Source organism: Rutidosis leptorrhynchoides, chromosome 4 (genome assembly GCF_046630445.1).
Source record: "Rutidosis leptorrhynchoides isolate AG116_Rl617_1_P2 chromosome 4, CSIRO_AGI_Rlap_v1, whole genome shotgun sequence".
Taxonomy (NCBI): Eukaryota; Viridiplantae; Streptophyta; class Magnoliopsida; order Asterales; family Asteraceae; genus Rutidosis; species Rutidosis leptorrhynchoides.
The window spans coordinates 382,658,389-382,677,145 of NC_092336.1; the positions used below are offsets into that span (position 1 = coordinate 382,658,389).

Consider the following 18,757-nt stretch of genomic DNA (forward strand, 5'->3'; position numbering starts at 1 on the left):
TTTCGTTTTTAATTTATATAATGTTTAGGATTTTAGTAGTTTATTTTATTATGTACTCGTTTAATGTGATCATAGTTTAGGAGTGTAATTGTATTTTAACATATTAATTTAAGTTGTTTTTCATATATATATATATATATATATATATATATATATATATATAGGGGAAGGATCCTGAGAACTCACTTTCAGTGAGAACCCTGAGAACTAAAAACTTGGAAGGGCGAACAAAAACCATCTTATTCGAACAATTATTTTCACGGTTGAACAAAAACCGTACTGTTCATCTTCCCCAAATTATAATTTTCTCAGCTTCCATTGATAACTAAATGGAGCTTTTGAAAGTAATTATTTGAACAATTATAATCAGAGAGTGTTTATATTCCATCAAATTCAAAGTATGCTTCTATTACAAAGATCCAACATGTACACTATTTTTTATTTATTCAAATATGCGGGTTTTCTTCTCGTTGATTGAGGGCAGGACGTTCGGCGCCGATGACGGAGATGCCATCGGTTGGTGAGTTAATTGACAATGATTATCAGGAATTTAATGGCACTTTATGAATGCGATTGCTTAATTATTACTCCGTATTTGTTCGATCGTGTACATGTACACATAACAGAGAACCCAAATTTGTGGGTGGTTTTGACTTTTTATTTAGTAGTCAACCATCACAAATATTGAAAAAGAATTGTTGTTTCAACATAAAGGATTAACCAGCTTTTTTTGTTATTACCTCTGGTTAAGATGATGCATCTTTTTTTTTTAGAAGATGATACAATTAGATGCACGATCGATGCATCTTCTTTTGTAGAACTTTAAGTGCAGAACAATAGACGTAGAACAAAAAATGTAGAACCTGATACTTGCTCTCCCTTCTTTTTTCTTTGTTCTAATTTAACAATTTTTGTTCTAATACAAAAAAATTGCTAGCCCTTCTTTTTTTTTTTTTTTGTTCTAATTCAAACTTTTTTGTTCTAATTCAACAATCTTGTTCTAATACAAAAAATTGCTCGCCCTTTTTTTTTTGTTCTAATTCAACAATTTTTGTTCTAATACAAAAAAATTGCTCGCCCTTACTTTTTTTTGCTCGACTACCAAGCATTTTTGTTCGCCCGCCATGTATTTTTTTGTTCGTCCTTCCCCTTTTTTGCTCGACTTTCCCCTTTTTTGCTCGTCCGCCACTTTTTTTTTCTCGAATTTCAGTGTATTTTGGAGTTCTCAGGGTTCTCACACAAAAAAAGTTCTCATTTGATCTCTCTACTATATATATATATATATATATATATATATATATATATATATATATATATATATATATATATATATATATATATATATATATATATATATATATATAATATTAAATAAATTAATATAACAAGGAAATAAAATTAAATGTCATCTCAACATGTCACATTCAAACCACAACACCACTATTCCATACCAAAAACTCACCTTAAACATATGCTCGATAATAATTAATAATAAATATTAAATATTAATAATAATTAGAATTAGATAATTAATACAGTAAATAAATTTTCAACTCATAAAGAAAAATAAATAGGATTGACCTAAAAAGTACTCCCCCAATCTCTACGGCTAAACATTACCAATAACAAACTGTTCTTAAACTTTTTGGACTTGTTTACAGCCGTAGATTATTTATTTTCCACGATTTCTATATATTTTGTTGTTTTTCCACTTCAACAACTCTGTCATTGCTTCTCTCATTATCATCATCTCATTGAGGTTGACTTGTTGCTTCTACTCCGTATCTATTTTATGCATTCATTCTTATTTGTTCCTTTACAATTTTAATAAATTCTTCATTACCACCAACCTACCCACTTTAAATCCCAAAGTTTTTTTTCTTTTTTCTTTCAGAGTTCTAAAAAATCAAGATTTCTGGCTAAAGATTTTTTATTTGTATAATTTATCTTTCTTGAACTGGGTTAACTGGGTTTTCTTGATTTTAGTGTTTTCTTAACCTTTTTCTAAATTCTGGAAAAGGGTTAGTTTTTTGTTTTTATTTATAAAAAGAAAAAAAGAATTAATCATGGTTAGTGTGAAGGATATTGTATCAAATAAGATAGTGGTAGGTTTAGTATTGGGACAAATTCTATCTCTTCTGATTACATCAACTGGTTTTTCATCATCTGAGCTTGCTAGAAGAGGTTTGTTCTTTCACCTGGGCTCCATTTCTGTTAACAATTCTTATTTTTTATTCTTATTTTATTATGTTTCTGTTGTTGGGTGTTTGACTGTTTTACAATAATAGAAAAGAAACAATACTAAAGTAATACAGTAATATTGAATTGTGCATAAAAGTGGGATTTTGTTGTTTAATAATATAAATATCTTTATATCTTTATATGGTATAAAGACTACAAATTGTGTTATTTTGTTTATTTAACCAAGTGAAAAGTTATGCTATTAGTTGTAAATTTACTTTCCTTTATGCGTTAGTGTTTGATCATATTGGGTGATTAAACTTTTCACTACCTTACTTGCCATCTAACTACAAAATTACAGAAACCATTTTATTGTAAAAATAAGGAAATACAACAAACTGTATGATAATTTAGCAAGAATTATCTGTTTTTAGACAAATTGAAATATAAGAATCACAAGCACACTTGCCATAATTGTCTAAATTTATGAATAGATTTATTATTAATGACTTTTGTGGTTTTTGTAGTTTTAATATATGATGGAATGTATTTATTCTAATTGACTTTCTGTATTGTAAAATAGGGATCAATGCACCTACTTCCCAGTCTTTAGCAAATTATGTGATGTTGGCAATTGTTTATGGAGGAATACTAATTTACAGGAAAAGTGGGCTCAAGGTTAGTTATCTTCAATTTATATTTTCTCCTTTTTAAATCCTTAGCTAAGGTCAATATATTTATTCATTTGTACTATCCATTTACATTTCTACGAGGCTAATCGTAGCTTGTTATTAGAGGTAGCAATTTTGAATGATGATTTGGGTTGCGTTTTTATCGCAAGTGGGTCATATATAAAATTTATCTGAAAGGGGAACAAATTAAAAGGGTCGAACGAGTTGAAAGTTACTCTTAAGTCTTTTGTACGCGTATAGCCTGCAAAATCGTACTAGTTAAATAGTTTAAATTCATATTTTAGTAATGCTATCAAATCTATTTTTACCCTTTAAATCATTTGACAGCTTTTCACTTCTTATCTATATGTTTGCAGGCAAGATGGTATTATTATTTACTTCTTGGACTTGTAGACGTAGAGGCTAATTATCTCGGTAAGTGTTTTGCGACAAAAAGCGTTATTAATCTAATGTATTTTACTTCTTTTGATGATATGTAGAACATGTCTTTGGAATATATTTAGTCGCTTTTAACATAAATCACTACATACGTATCCCATTTGTTGACTTTTATGCCTTTTGATGAACAGTGGTGAAGGCGTATCAGTACACATCAATAACGAGTATAATGCTGCTCGATTGTTGGTCAATTCCATCGGTCATATTACTAACTTGGCTCTTCCTAAAGACAAAATATCGGTTCAAAAAGATAGCCGGAGTTGCTATATGTATTGCTGGCCTTGTGCTCGTTATTTTCTCAGATGTTCATGCTGCAGATCGTTCACGTGAGTGTATATATACGTAGTCGAGCCTAAAAAATATTTATTTTAAATTTGTTGTCTTGGTTAGTATGAATTCGTATTACATTTGGCAGAAAGTGGGAGCAGCCCAATTAAAGGAGACTTTTTGGTGGTTGCGGGGGCTACACTTTATGCTGTCAGCAACGTTAGTGAGGTGAGCAAGTTGACTTTTTTATGATGCTGATTTAAATATAAATATATTCTTTACTAAAGTCAATTTTGTAAACAAATGTTTTATATGTGATAATTAATTAATCTATGTTTATTGTGTAGGAGTTTTTTGTGAAAACAGCTGATAGGATTGAACTGATGGCCATGTTAGGGCTGTTTGGTGCAATTATCAGTGGTATACAAATGTATCCTTGTTTTCTTTTAAATGATGGCTATTGTTTATCAATATATTAGAATTTGTTTTAGATAGTATATGGAGGACGATTGCATAGGTGTTTACTTTAACGATTATAATAGAAGCATATTTGAACGAGAGGAACTCAAGTCTATCCATTGGTCGTCAGGAGCTGTAATCTCTTTGTCCCTATCTCTACACATGCACGTAGTTTATATAAATACATATTCACTCGTTTGTTTGGATCAAGGTTGTGAAATTTGCTACTCAGGGAGTACTCGGTCGGGACTTTGGAGGGAGTAATCAGCAACTCGAGATTAGTCAGGGATTAATAAATTATAGAAGAAAACCATAACCATAACATGATTGTCTAAAAATATGAATGTAAACATAATTGTTAGTTTGTTCAAAAACTCTGAAATTATAGTTTAAATTCATATTAAAATGTTGACCAAATTAGACTTTGACCGACTTTGAACAACAAATGCGATTTTGACCCATTTACCGACGTTGACCGATTAATTAAACAGATTTTGGAAAGTCGGATCTATTTGTTGTTAAAAGGGAGTATTCTGGGATTAATCTTGAGTAATTGGGTTTTTTTACAATAGTGGTTTGGATTAGTGTTTACGAATTTTTTTTTTTTAATTGAACCGCAAAAAAAGAAAGTATTATGGTTATTGTAGGCTGGAGTAAACCAATAATTTGTTTTGTTCTTAGAATTTATCTTTTTTAAAAGTATTATGCATGAAAATTACTTTAATGTTTTTTTCTTTTCGATTCTTCATGTGTTACTTTACTGTGTATTGACATCTCTAGGGCTTATTCATGCTGTCAACAATTGAAAGATGTCAAACACTTTTTTTGAATGGAAATATGAGCTCTATTATGCCATCTTGTGCCTTAATTTATTACAAAAACAAATCATTTTGTGCATCGAGATACAATCTTATATGTTGTTTTCTTTGTTTGACTTTTAGTTGCTACCATATACCGGATTTGCAGCCGCAATGTTTCTGTTCTACTCAGGTGTCCCTGTTTTGTTAAAGGTAATCACTACAAGATTTGAAGCCAGTCACCAAGAAATTTTTATCATGTCATCATTGGTAATTATATACATTATCTGATGTAATGTATGTTCATGTTAATTCAATTGCAGATGAGCGGATCTACGATGCTAAATTTGTCTTTGCTGACATCTGACATGTGGTCGGTTTTGATACGTATATTTGCGTACCATGAAAAGGTTTGTCAATCATCAAGTTCAAACAACTCTTTGTAATATTGTATACTTTGTTTGAAAATTGCACCGATGAAGGCATTTTAAATGTTGACTTTGACTTTGAGTATCAGGTCGATTGGATGTATTTCGTAGCCTTTGCTGCTGTTGCTGTTGGGCTCGTTGTTTATTCTGGGTGCGTTTTCACATTCCTTAATCCTTCCGATCTTCGTAAATAAATTGCTATTTGCGCATTCATCTCATTGAAAATAGGCTAGTGATATATCCACTCATGTTCTTGATAAAACCACCATTTATCATGCATTAATGATTAAGTACTTGTATATATTAATTAAATTATGCATATATAGAATATAGAATATATTGTATTTGGTACACAAGTTAATTGGAACTTATAGAAGGTTTAGCTTATTTTATTCAAAGTTAAAGCTAGTAGCATTATGTGGATGACAATATTCTAGAGCTTATGAGCAAATTTAATTTTTCTTGAGTTGGCTTTTTAAAAATAAAACGTAGTGCTTATGAAACATTAAATTTTGTGTCAATTCACATTTTTAAGCTACAAGCTTTCAGTTGCGGTAGACATACCCATTATGGAAAAAATCATAGCTTATAACCGAATTGTCGTAACGGTTTTTTCATATCTTACTGTAGTTTCGACAAAGAAAACCCTGCAGACGTTGCAGAAACGGGACAAAGCAGATACTTAGATGAAGAAAGCGGCGTTGCTAGTAGCAGTAACAAGCATGAATCTGCTACAAATGAGACTGGAGTAAAAAAGATTTGATTTTGGGATTTGAATTTAACAGAAAACAAGTATTATTCTTACTGAAATAGGTATCAAACTGAGTAAAAGATATGAAGTACTTGCATTTTATTATTTTTTCTTTATTGAAACAGCACTTAATGCAATAAAACAAGTCACTTTTCAGCTATGACTTTATTCAAGTAAACTTAACAACACAAATCAAGTGAACATGTAACATTATACATTTCTTTATTTTTAATCTATCATAAACCCTAATTTGTTACAAATTCTATTCCATTCGATGAGCTACATCAGCTCGATTCTTGGTTAACCGTTTGCGCCGTGCCCTGGGAAACAAGAGCTGTTGGATCTGCTTTTCTGCAGCTGTTTCTGATGTTGCCTGCAAATCAACACAAATATTGTCAAATTAAATAGCATTTAACCAACAATTAAAAATTACGATGTGATAATTATTACCCGGATCTTGAAAGGAAAACGATGGGTTCTAACTTCATGCCCAGTGAAAACTCTTACATCCATACCAAGACTATCAATGCCGATTATATTTGCTTCCTGCAAACGGTCATTCGAATGGAAAACAAAAACGTTAACTTTGCTAAAAGAGATTGTATAATAATTGACAAAAGGTTGTTTTTTTTACCTCGACATAAAATCCGTTCTTTTTGCATAGAGATCTAAGTGCAAGATTAGAGTTGAGTATATTCTCATCAAAGTGTGCAATGATATCAGGAATCGAGTGCGCAAGAATATCAGGTTCAGCATCTCTGAAATCTTGCAAATTTATCGCTGACTGTACAAACACATAAAATAGTTGCACGTTAAACTCGCTACACATTTAAACGGATAAACTTTAAAAGATCTAGGGGTTTTTTTCGTTCCTTCTCTTCGATAAGAGTTTCAAAATTGTGTGTATAAACAAAATATCCATTAACATAAATATAAACGTTAACATATTTGTCTAGAAATATAAAAATAATCTTCATTTGTTCAAAAGCCATAAGACTCTAATTTAAATTCATATAAAATGTTGACCAATATTGACTTTGACTAATTTTGACTGACTAAATTGACCCATTAACCGTCATTACTCGGATTTTAAGAAACCGGCTCGGCAGGTTCCTAAAAGGGAGTACTCGGCATTAATCGGGGAGTTTTATAACACTGATCATGTACGCTACCCTAACCGGGTTATTGGTCATCCAATGACCCTTTCCGAGTCTTTTGTTTGGAAATCCCAAAATAACCCCAATATATGCTGCCAGTGAGGTTTGAACCTCCAGTGAGGATATCAAGGTCCCAAATTCTAGGCAATCTTGGGATGGTTAAAATGGCTACACATTGGAAATAACTAAAGTCGGAAAACTTATCCAAAGTAACACAAATTTTTAGACACCCCAAAAGGGGGGCATTGTTGCATTTATTTTGGGGGCATAATAGATGTTATGGTGGTTGCGAATGCAATACCTGAACTCCATACACGGAGAACAACTCTATTCTCATAATTTCCAGTCTGTAGAAAAGTGAGGCGTTAAAGTTGACGTCTTCATCTGCATATAGGAAAACATCATAAATGATACGTTTAAAACTCTATTAGATCACTTGAGCCTACAATTTCAACTGTTATTTACTTGCCCACACATACTGACATACGTAGTTGCAAAAAGTTAAGGTTTTCGGACATCCCATTTGTTATAGACGAACATAAATGTACATAAAGACAGTTCAAGCCCCAAAACATGCAAATCATTAATGCACAAAACTCAAACTCAAAGAATGTTTAAATGTGCATTCCCAACAATAGTGTAATTCTAAATATCAGATAATGAGTTGGAAGCGTTTGCTGTTTTAATGACATTAATCAAATAATCATCGAATGTATGAATGTTTTAAAAAAATTAATATGAGTATAAAATTACTAGAAAAGGATATCTTTGAGAAGATACTAGAAAGTGAGAGATGTAAATTTGAGTCTAAGATTAGGTTTTAGAAGGGGGTAAAAGTAGTTTCATATATTTATATAAATAATCTTGATAAATAAAGTTACAGAGTAATTAAAAACCTTTCCAATTTTGGTCATAGCTATCACCATCTTCAATACTAAATAGCCTTCTTAGATAAAACTCTTCATCAACATAAGCAGGACTAAGGCATCCAAGAACCGAAACACCGTTTGAGGGATGATCCATCTTTCTAGCATACTCCATATTAGCAGCCTACGAAAGAAGTAACTATTATACACAAAAATCACTAGAGCGGGCAAAATCATAAAACTTAACACTAAAATGGGTATGGGTCAAATTGGTAAAAGTAACTCAAAGTGTATTCTGTTACTTTCTATGCAATAATCGAGTTATAAAATTTATAAACAAGTAAAGTACCGAATTAAAGACTATAAAAAAAACTAGACAAGTGTACCTAATCGTATAGTAGTACAGTAAATGGTAAAGTCTAGGTCCATGTATCGACCACATGACAGTTGACCGCAATTCAAGATTGAAAACTAGAAAGTAATTAACTAACTACAAAAATAAAACTATATTGTTTTGACCCACTACCATTAGCCCATTACTCAACCCACCCAACCATTTTGCCACATTTAGAGACTAGCTTTATTAACAACGCACATAGATATAATAGGGATATCACCTTTGTCAAACACTTGGCAAAATAAATAGGGTGAACACCAGCAGAATCGATCGGTATATTCCATTCAGTAAAGTCAGCCAACATATCAGCACCCTCATCCTAACATAAACAAAGATATTGTATCAGAAAAGCATAAATATATAAAATGGTGAAAAACTCAAGTATAGCTGATTTTATTACTTCATAGTAGTCATCGAAGAAAGTGATGTCATCGACAGAGTTATCAGAAATATGACCCATAGGAATAGATAATTGTTGATTCTGAAAAAATGGAAGATCCATCCCAATCAAAGCATTCTGAAAACATGCAATAGTTAAGTGTTGGTACAGATAATATATAGTTCACAAAGAAGTAAAACAGTAAATATGATCATTTTAAACGTGTTTTGATTTTCAATATGTAAGTGATTGTCTGATTATTGCGACTACAGGTTGTGAAACTAATCAGTTTCTAATGCTTTGATATACTGACTGTTTAGAGGAAAAAAGATTTTTTTGTATAAACAGCTTCCTTTCATACATGAAGCTACAAAACTGATTATATAAGGGCAAAACATTATTACCAATTTACCCCTACTTTTTAATATAATCTGAGATACTTTTTACTTTTACTTTCATTTCAAAATCTGTACTAAAAATATATCTTTACTCTCTTTACTTAAGTTCTTACATAATCAGAATATGTTAAACTGATATCGAATAACAAATTTCTACCGTTTAATTCAATAATCAAAGTCTTGCTTAATTTTCAAGATAATTAAGGTGAAATTAGTAATTGAATCTTACCACCGCATTAGTTGCTTCAGGATCATGCATGATGTTTGCATCATCAGGGACTCTGAAGTATATATCTTTAAGACAAACATAAACACAATAAAAAATTTGAACATTTGTATTATAATATTTGTGAACAAATTATATTCGTTACCTCCACCATCGTCAATTACGTACGGATATTCCGCCCACGAGATGTGCTCATGCGGTTCACAATGTACGGTACCAGGAAATATCAACAATGCGCTGCTATTAGCCTAAACAAAACAGCAAAGTATACCATAAATTTTGACTGTTTTAAGCACATATAATATGCATTAAATAAGGAAATATGAAAAAACGAACCTCAATAGTTGTTTTTGCTATCTCTGCACCCGTGAGTTTGGTTTCACGAACTCTTTTACAATTTTTAAGCTCTTCAAGTGGATGATATCCATTTTTTGCAACATAATTTGATGATTCCGGGACTGAATCGGGATAATCTGCCGCCACCGAAACTATCTGCTTGCAATTTTTTCGACCAATAGGCAGCCACCAATTGAATTGGGAATCTCTAAGAAACGGATTCCTGCATCTGAATCTGGATAAAAGGGTGTTACCCGTAATTAGTTTAGGTGCTACTCATGTTAATCAATTAACATTATATATTTGTATAGTGTTAGCTAATCTTATATACCTTGACTCTAAATTATCAGAAGATTTCATCCAACTGCTAGTGACTCCATACGATGTAGAGCAACTAATGCCTTCAGAATGACTCAAACCACATGTATGACCTAAAATCAACCGAATTAACAGAATAAGCACAATAATATGGAACCAAGAATCTGATTCTAGACTTCTAGTTCCCTAAAAAAGTCAAAATTGACCAAAGAAGCGAAATATAGAGAACTATACTATCAACAATTACAATCTCAGTTTTAGCAGCACACAATCAAATCTGATATGATATATCCGTATCGTCATTTTTTATATTTTTATACTCAAGTGTGATCGCAACATGCATTTTGCAATTAATTGTTATTAATTGCTTACAAATGGTAAAAACCACAAAATGATGAATATGCAATGTCATAATTCATAACCCACAAAATCAATGTAACTGGTAACAGGGGTTACATTTTGGAACTAATTTAGGCTAATTCACCAATTTCCTCAAGTCAAGACTTGCATTAAGAAAATATCACATTTTATTATTCTTCACAAAAATTACAATTTGGCCTCTAATTAATCACCGAATCATCACCCATCGATAAATTCATCAATTTATATTTCTTTTATGCAACTAAACTCAAGAACTCAAAAGTCAAACATATTATCAGGGTTCCTGTAAATCCATTGCATGATCCAATTAGTCAAATGAATAACTATTCAAGATCAAAACTTTCTTCAAACAATGACTATAAGTTTACGAGAATAAACATTTCATAACAAATATACACAGAGACATATATATCTGCATGTAAAAAACCAAAAAAAAAAAAAAAAAAAAAAAATCAAAAGTGGGGTATAAGTTTTGGGGGTTACCAATAGAAACAAACTGATTTACTGCAATCACCATGTGTGAAAAAAAGGGTTTTCACTAAAACTTCAATCTGACAACAAATTTCATGATTGAAAGCTGCAAACTTGCTGCTGATTTCCTGCACGATTTTGTGAAAAAAGAGTTGGGTTTGTTTTTGTTGGTAGCGGAAATACTGAAGTGGACAAAACTGCGCAGACTTGATCAAACCCCACTTGAGGGAAAGCACATTTTTGTATAAATGTACAAGTGATGCTGGATGATGTACAAGTATAGTATAAAAGATTTTCGTATTTGGTTGAGGTTTAGAAATTCAGTGGTAGTTACTGTTTTGATGGTTATCATTTTAGATAAAGATTTGTTTTTTTCTTATGAGAAAAGTGCACAATTATTGATCCTAAAGTTACAAATAAAATAGCAATGAATAAGAGTAATCATCCATATTTTAACTTTTTACTCTTCTAATAATACTCAATTGGTGTGTGAGGATCAAAAAAGTGTGTGTGAGAATCATCCCCTAATTGATATGTTGGTTTTATAGTTTTATGGTTTATGGTTTATTGTTCGATTAAAAAAGATAACTACGAATGTAGAGACTAGAGATTCTCTGACGTTGTTTATTTGAGTGATTAACTAATTAAAGGTATTAATTATTTTTAGGGTAATTTCAAACATATACTTTGGTATAATAATACATTTATAATGTATGTATAATGTAGTTGCGTTGAGTATCAATCCAAATAAAGTTGCTAAAAAAAAAAATTAATATTAATACACACTATAAATTCGAGTCCGAGGGTAACCCAAAATTGTCAATTAATTTGTCAAGCTCAAGCTGAAGCTTAAACTTCAATCTTAACTGAATTTGGACTCAATTTCAAACTACAAGATCGAACCTCTGGTCGAGTTCTAGCTTAGCAATGTTCAAACTCGACTCTCCATCATACCGCTACATAACACGAATCAGAATCAATGCATTTGAAGACTTTGAAGCTATTAAGACCAAAATGATATAAGTTGACTAATGCAAATTCAAAACCAATGCACAACAGCTTATAATGACCAAATACAAGATTGACCCAACGTATCAAGCCACCATAGAGAATCAACAATCAAGGCCATGTTTAATAGATTTCACAACTTCTGATTGAGTTTAAAAGGTAAACATGAAAACAAAAGCTAGTATTCTCTTTTTTTACTTATACATGCTTCAACAATCAATACGACAAAATCTGTTCATGAATATTACAAACTTCACAAACCCTATAAGATCAAGGCCATGAATATTACATTATCCGATTATACATAAACGTGAGGGTTTTTCACAAAAAATATATTTCATCTATACATCACATTTAACTCTTAGACGTTCCTTTTCACACGTTTGGGCGTAAAAATAACTCTTTTCAATTTTCCCTTTCAATCGTATTCCTACATTTAAGTTGACTCGATATTCATCTGTAGCCGCCATATGGCTGTTGACCATAACCAACACCGCGAACCATCATTGGATTGTAAGGTCCAGACGGAGGTGGATAACCAGCTGAAGGAGGTTGCATCTGAAACTGACCCATAGGCTGCTGGTTCATGCTGACATAACCTGCTCCATAAGCAGGTCCAGCCATGCTGGGGCCCATCATGGGGTTCGGTTGGGGTCTGAGCGGACCCACACCAGCACGTCCAATCCCAGAACCTGAACCCATGGCCTTACCCATGGTTACATTCGAAGTCATAGGGGTTGCGCTAGGTTTCTCCATTCTCTTCTCCTTCCGATTCAAGGCTTCAAAGTCAACCCCGATATTAGACATCGGGTTTGTTTTAGCTGCATATAAAATAAATCTGTTATAGAGCAAGTATTATTTAACACTAGAAACCATGGCTTGCAATTTCAAGCTGTCTACTCATTAATGTCACCTATTTGGGTTGTGTTTTATCTCTAAGAAGTTCAATTAAAAATTTAGCTAAAGGGGAACGTTATGGATCCAACAGGTCAAACGGGTTTGAAATTCATCCAAAGTCTATCTTTAATGCATACACCCACCTAAATTATTTTATTTGAGACTTCTATTATATAGTTTTTGTATATATAGTAAACATGTTAACTATATACAAAGAAGAGCAAAACGGTACTTTTCTAACCCAGCCTGGCAATTCAACCCATTTATAAACCGTATCTAGCCAATTTGACCCATAAACGAACCCCAACTGGCCAGATTGACCTTTAACCAAACCTCTTTACCTACTCATCTTTTCCCATCTATTAAAGACATAGACATATGAAATGAAGCAACTTACATCCAGCTATGTTTAGATTAACAAGCCCACGATTCAACGTGTCAGCCCAGACAGTGGATTTAGTCTCAAACTTGGCTGGTTCTTGAGGAACCATAACAAGGGCACCAGTTGAGGCATTTAAGGTAGAACCCGATTGAGCTTTTGGCTGTTGATAATAACTTGAAGTCGCAGTAACTTGAGGCACGGGTTGCACCGGCGCCGAAGAAACCTGAGGTTCAAAACCCCCATAAAAGTTGGTCTGATTAGTTGGTTGACCATTGGAACCGGGAAAACCGGATCCCAATTGAGATGGAAAACCACCTGCACCTGCGGTTTGACCACCTTGGGACGGGAAACCAGGCTGCGATGCAAATTGACCACCTTGAAATGAAGGTTGACCAGGATAACTCGACGGGAATGTGTTTTGGCCAAGTGGAGTTTGAAAACTTGTCTGTGAAGGTCCAGGTGGTGGCAGGAGATCAGCTAGGATATCAGTAGTTTGGTCAAAACTGGTTCCATATCCAAAGTTATTTCCCGCGTCTGGTGTAGGAACCGCTGGTTGAGGTGGGCCTGAACTTTGGCTGAAGGGAGAAGCTGATTGTGGTGGGGCCGATAATCCATCAGTAGATGGGACAGCTCTAAAAGGACCGTCACCAAAAGGATCATCAAAAGGCTGCACAGAAAACACAGTAAAAAAAGTGTTACAGAGAGACGTTTTTTGCATTTGTATAATAATCAGTGTTGTAAAAAGCGTCGCAACGGTAACCAAGTTGGTGGTGGTGGAGTGGACAAGGGCCTACCCTTCTAAGGAGGGAATCATAGGTTCGAGTCCATGCAAGCTATTAAACCCCCTCTTGGCCACAGAGGTTCACCCGCGATGACTCTGGGCTGCCCGCAAAGCGGGTAGTCGCCCTGGAATATAGTCGACTCGCATAGCGTGGAGGAAACCCAAAAAAAAAAAAAAAAAAAAAAAAAAAAATGCGTCGCAACGGGCGTCACAATGGTTTTACCATGCTACCGTTGCAAGGGACCTAGAAACGGTTAAAAAAACGTTCTAACGCTTAAAAACGGTCAACAACGCCAAAAAGACGATCAACAATGGCCAAGACGGTCGAGACAGATGTTGACCAACGTTGACTTCATAAATAAATTTCAAACATATATAGTTCAATTTAAGGCAAATATTTATGTTCGAATACTTTGAAATATTTATGTTCGAAATATTTATGTTTGAAATGTTTATGTTTGAAATATACATAAAAAGTCAAGGTCAACATCCGTTTCAACCCAGTATATTCAGTTACGACGTTTTAAGGTCCCTACCGTCTTGACCCCGTCTCGCGTCTTTTTCAACCTTGATAATAATTAAGCATTTCTATTTCTACCAAGATAAAAGAGCAAATCTAAGTGTCTCGAGTTTTTGAAACACACCTGACTAGTGCCACCAGGTGCTGAAGATGCAGCCACAAATGTTGGCCCAGCAGGATTCGAGTTCGTGAAAGTATCAGGTTCAGAAGTTGTAGTTGTAACCGGCACAATAGCCAATTCATTCAAAGAGAAAGGGTCTGAGGAAGAACCGAATAGATTTGTTTCAGAACCACCTGAAGTTGGTGGTGCTGCTGTTGTGGATACAAATTTTAATGATTATATTCAGGTATGAAATGAATAGACACTATAAATAAGAACAGATAATGGTACCAATGGGACATAAAAAATAACTTTTTCTTACCTGGAAACGAACCAAATGAACCACGAGGATCAAATTCATCAAACCCATTAATTTCCGTAGCTGAGGTGGCAGCAGGTAGAGGAGGCATCGTGTCTACTGGTAGTGGAGGTGAAGTAGCGGCTATTGGCGGTGGTGCAACTACATGGCTGCTAGAAACAGCGGCATCATGACTGGTAGCTACAGGCAGGGATGCAGATTTTGTCTCTCCGTCCCTAAAAATAGTATAATAAAAAGTCGACTTATTTCAGCTTAATTCCACTGAGACTTCTTTAAATATATATTATTAATGTAACCCACAATTCTACCTTTCGCTATAAGTGGGGCTACGGCCACTAGCAACGGCGTCTTCATAACTAGGAGGAACCTCGAGATTTTGTTCAGAAGATTTTCGCTCAAAATGCCTGCCCCAAACAAAAAAGTTAAAGAAAGAATAAAATTAGGACAATGAAAAAATTTCAGCAATCAGTTAATGTTTCGTTTACAACACTAACTAAGTAGCAGAGAATTTAAAGGCCGAGTACAGCAAGAAGAAAAGTACATGACGGATAGCTATATTACCTTCCATCATGAGATTGACCATCAGCTTTCTCGTTACTTTCTCTGTCATTAGTTAGAATAGAAACATAAGTTCAGGGTCAGTTTGCTTCGTCAATTAAATAACAAAAGGGAAATTAAGACATTAACAAATGACCTAAATGTTTCAAAACTAAGATCACAATCAACATTTGGTAATTCATGCTTTAATAATGTGTGGTTTGGTGTGTCCTGTTTGAAACACTTTTGATCCTTACCCACCTTGCTCACCTCTCTCTTTACCATTTAATCTAAGACTATATATAGCAAGTGCAACAATAACAATAACAATAACAATAACAATAACAATAACAATAACAATAACAATAACAATAACAATAACAATAATAATAATAATAATTAAAAAAAAAAGAAAAAAGAACTCATTGCTTATACATACCTTGAAGAATATGGTCCATCATTTTCATAAGCACGTTCCCTATCTCTATCAGAACTTTTACTTCTTCGGCTATAGTTGTCACCATCATAACTTCTACTGCGTGATTCTTCATCCCTATATCGATCCCGTCCGTATCGTTCTTCCCCGTAACGATCTCCATCACGACTACCGTATTTATCATCACCCCATTCTCTTTCCCTCCCGTAACCATTATCTCTACTTCCATAATTACGATCATCATCAAAACCTCCTGAACCAGGATACGAACCAGGCCTGTACTTTCCACCTCCTGACGTGTTATGAAACCTGTTTGCAATGTTATTGTCACATGTCTAATCATAACATTAAGATAATACTCCCTCCATCTCAAAAAAACTGTCTACCTTTCTATTTTTGTTTGTCCCAAAATTATCGCCCCTTTCTCTAAATAACCATTAAATATCATTAAAGTTCCAATTATGTCCTTTTTAATTTTGGAAATTCAACTTTAAATATATCTATTAAATTATTAGTTAATCTTTATAACTACATTAAATATAGGGCAAATTAGACAATTCATTAATATATCTTAAATCCAACAAAAAGTCAAACATGACTGTTTTTTTGGAACAGAGGGAGTAATTGAATAGTGATCTCAACTATGTTGTTTCCTATTTGTTACTTAGGTTGCATTGGCTGCACAAATGAAAACTTAAAATAAAAAAAGGTGATGATGTCCCAGGGAAATTGCAAGAAATTTCCATTATGGACATCCATAGATATTCACGTGCGAAACTTTTAAAATACAATTAAAGTAAGTAAGTAACTATCTAATAAGTAACCAATTTTTTTTTTCGAAAATTCTATTTTGGGTAATCAGATAAGATTCCCTTTTTTCTTGTTGACCACCATTTTAGATATTAATTAATAATTACCCACTGCTTTCTACAACATTTTTCTTAAAAGTACTCACTTGTCCCAGTTAGAGGCAGCCTTCTGTCTAACTTCTTGTATTTTTTCTTTATCATTAATTAGCGCCACAAGACTTTGCGACTTCTTCCTTACATTGCTCCCCTGATCCCTCCCAGTATGATCAAGATACTGAAAATCTGACAAGGACTACAACAAAAAACAAAACACATCTTTATTCAAAAATTAAAACAAAACATGATAAACTAACAATAAAGTTACTAGAATGTAAAGATCAGGTTTCAACAAATAAAATTATACCGTTATCTGATAAGCATGTTCCCTAATCTCATCTATGACACGCTCTGACCCATTTGCTACCAAGTATTCAAGAACCGTCAAACCCTAGTGCAAAAACAAGCAAGTAAACCCAAGTTACGTTTACCATTAAAAATTGGACGCGAAAAGGTTGTCTAAGTTGCCCACCGAAAATTGGTTACATTTACCTTGTACACATGGCGCCAATTTTTCCCTGTATCGTTGATACGCTTCCAGATCACCGTCATGATCATCTGGTATTCATGACTTCACATATAAAAAGAAAAATGAGATATTTATTGCATATAGGTTTTTTTCAGGTATAGCAGAAATATGACAAGTATTGTACTAATTTCTTGAAGCCATTGCAATATCAGCCAGAAGCGATCCATGAGGACCCCAAGGCTCATTACTTGTAGCATCAAGAACCTGGGATTAAAACACGGAAAAAAAAATTATACGGAGTAAATAATTCAAACACATGAATTTTAAGGGATAAGGACAGATATTTACTTTTTGTTCCACTGAAGGAACTTTAAGAACTGTCTTGTTGACTCCTCTTTTACTGCATGAAATGAACTATAAGTCAAGCATCATGAAGCAATAAAGATTAAACTAAATGATATCTCGAAGATAAAAGAACTGAACTTACATGTCCCTGACAGTTTGATCAAAGGCCTTCTTCATTGTCTGCAAAAAAATTTGCAAACACTCACCAACTGAAAGACACCAAAAATACCCAGATTCAGGGTAAATAAAGAGACTGGAGCAATATTCAGCTCATGAAATATATAATGAAATATAAATCAACATAATTTTAGTATAATAATAATAGATAAACAGAGTAAACATGTTCCAATTGCACATTCTGAAATCGGTTTCTCCTAATAATGGCCTAACGAAAGATAACGAAACCTATAAACAAAGTGTGTGAAATCTTAAAATCCTAAACATGATGAACTTCATCCAAGATTCTGTCAACATAATCAAAATTGAACCTATAAGAGAGTATGTTGACATGTGTTTACATTGATTACCGTAAACTTGAGTTTGAAACAAAGGCTATGTTTGGCGAGGAGCTTATTGGAGCTTTTAGCTTCTATGAAAACAGCTGATATTTAATAAAAAGCTTCTTTTGGTTAGAGGAGCTTAAAGCTTTTAGACATGTGGAAAAAGCTAAAAGCTACTAGAAGTAGTGCTTAGCTTTTAGCTTCTAGCTTTTTGTCATTTTACTATTTATTTAACAGATTCAGCTACTGATTCAGCTACTGTGTCAAACACTAAAATATACTTAGAAAGCTAAAAGCTACCAGCTATCAGCTATAAGCTAAAAGCTAGCTTTGCCAAACATACTCAAAGAATGGATATGAATAGCTGTATTATGGAATATAATTATAGACTACCTCTCACCAACTTCAATTAACCAATTTTACCCTAAATTTTATTTCTTCTAATCACAATAAACGCTTTGATACAAACATCATCATAAATTTGTTTATAACATCATTAAGTTTGATCAATTGAACTATTTATCTAAAAACACAAAGTACAAAGGTTTTGTAGCTTAATTCAGACTATAAAACTGAAAGCAATTGAATACAAACACATGATATGTTATAAAAGTAA

The 18,757-nt window shown here is 33.2% G+C and overlaps 3 protein-coding genes across 3 annotated transcripts; 1 reads left to right on the top strand and 2 right to left on the bottom strand.

Moving 5' to 3' along the window:
• The first annotated feature begins 1,887 nt into the window (after positions 1–1,887).
• Positions 1,888–6,173, top strand: LOC139843976 (uncharacterized). The gene is made up of 11 exons (XM_071834163.1): positions 1,888–2,184; positions 2,765–2,859; positions 3,230–3,287; positions 3,443–3,637; positions 3,727–3,806; positions 3,926–4,008; positions 4,121–4,172; positions 4,979–5,047; positions 5,158–5,244; positions 5,352–5,413; positions 5,893–6,173. The coding sequence occupies exons 1-11, from the start codon at positions 2,067–2,069 to the stop codon at positions 6,023–6,025; spliced, it is 1,032 nt and encodes a 343-aa protein (XP_071690264.1). The 5' UTR covers positions 1,888–2,066; the 3' UTR covers positions 6,026–6,173.
• LOC139841872 (uncharacterized protein At3g49140-like) lies at positions 6,094–10,988 on the bottom strand. Its single transcript, XM_071832064.1, has 13 exons — positions 10,977–10,988; positions 10,868–10,883; positions 10,104–10,203; positions 9,773–10,007; positions 9,582–9,684; positions 9,440–9,504; positions 8,834–8,950; positions 8,654–8,752; positions 8,067–8,220; positions 7,472–7,554; positions 6,648–6,797; positions 6,464–6,559; positions 6,094–6,386 (listed from the first exon to the last, which is right to left on the bottom strand). The coding sequence occupies exons 1-13, from the start codon at positions 10,986–10,988 to the stop codon at positions 6,276–6,278; spliced, it is 1,341 nt and encodes a 446-aa protein (XP_071688165.1). The 3' UTR covers positions 6,094–6,275.
• Positions 10,989–12,373: 1,385 nt separating this feature from the next.
• LOC139841874 (clathrin interactor EPSIN 2-like) lies at positions 12,374–18,384 on the bottom strand. The gene is made up of 11 exons (XM_071832065.1): positions 17,784–18,384; positions 17,645–17,696; positions 17,481–17,560; positions 17,320–17,398; positions 17,135–17,218; positions 16,878–17,023; positions 15,926–16,231; positions 14,953–15,164; positions 14,655–14,842; positions 13,245–13,896; positions 12,374–12,771 (listed from the first exon to the last, which is right to left on the bottom strand). The coding sequence occupies exons 1-11, from the start codon at positions 17,816–17,818 to the stop codon at positions 12,404–12,406; spliced, it is 2,202 nt and encodes a 733-aa protein (XP_071688166.1). The 5' UTR covers positions 17,819–18,384; the 3' UTR covers positions 12,374–12,403.
• Between the last annotated feature and the right edge of the window lie 373 nt (positions 18,385–18,757).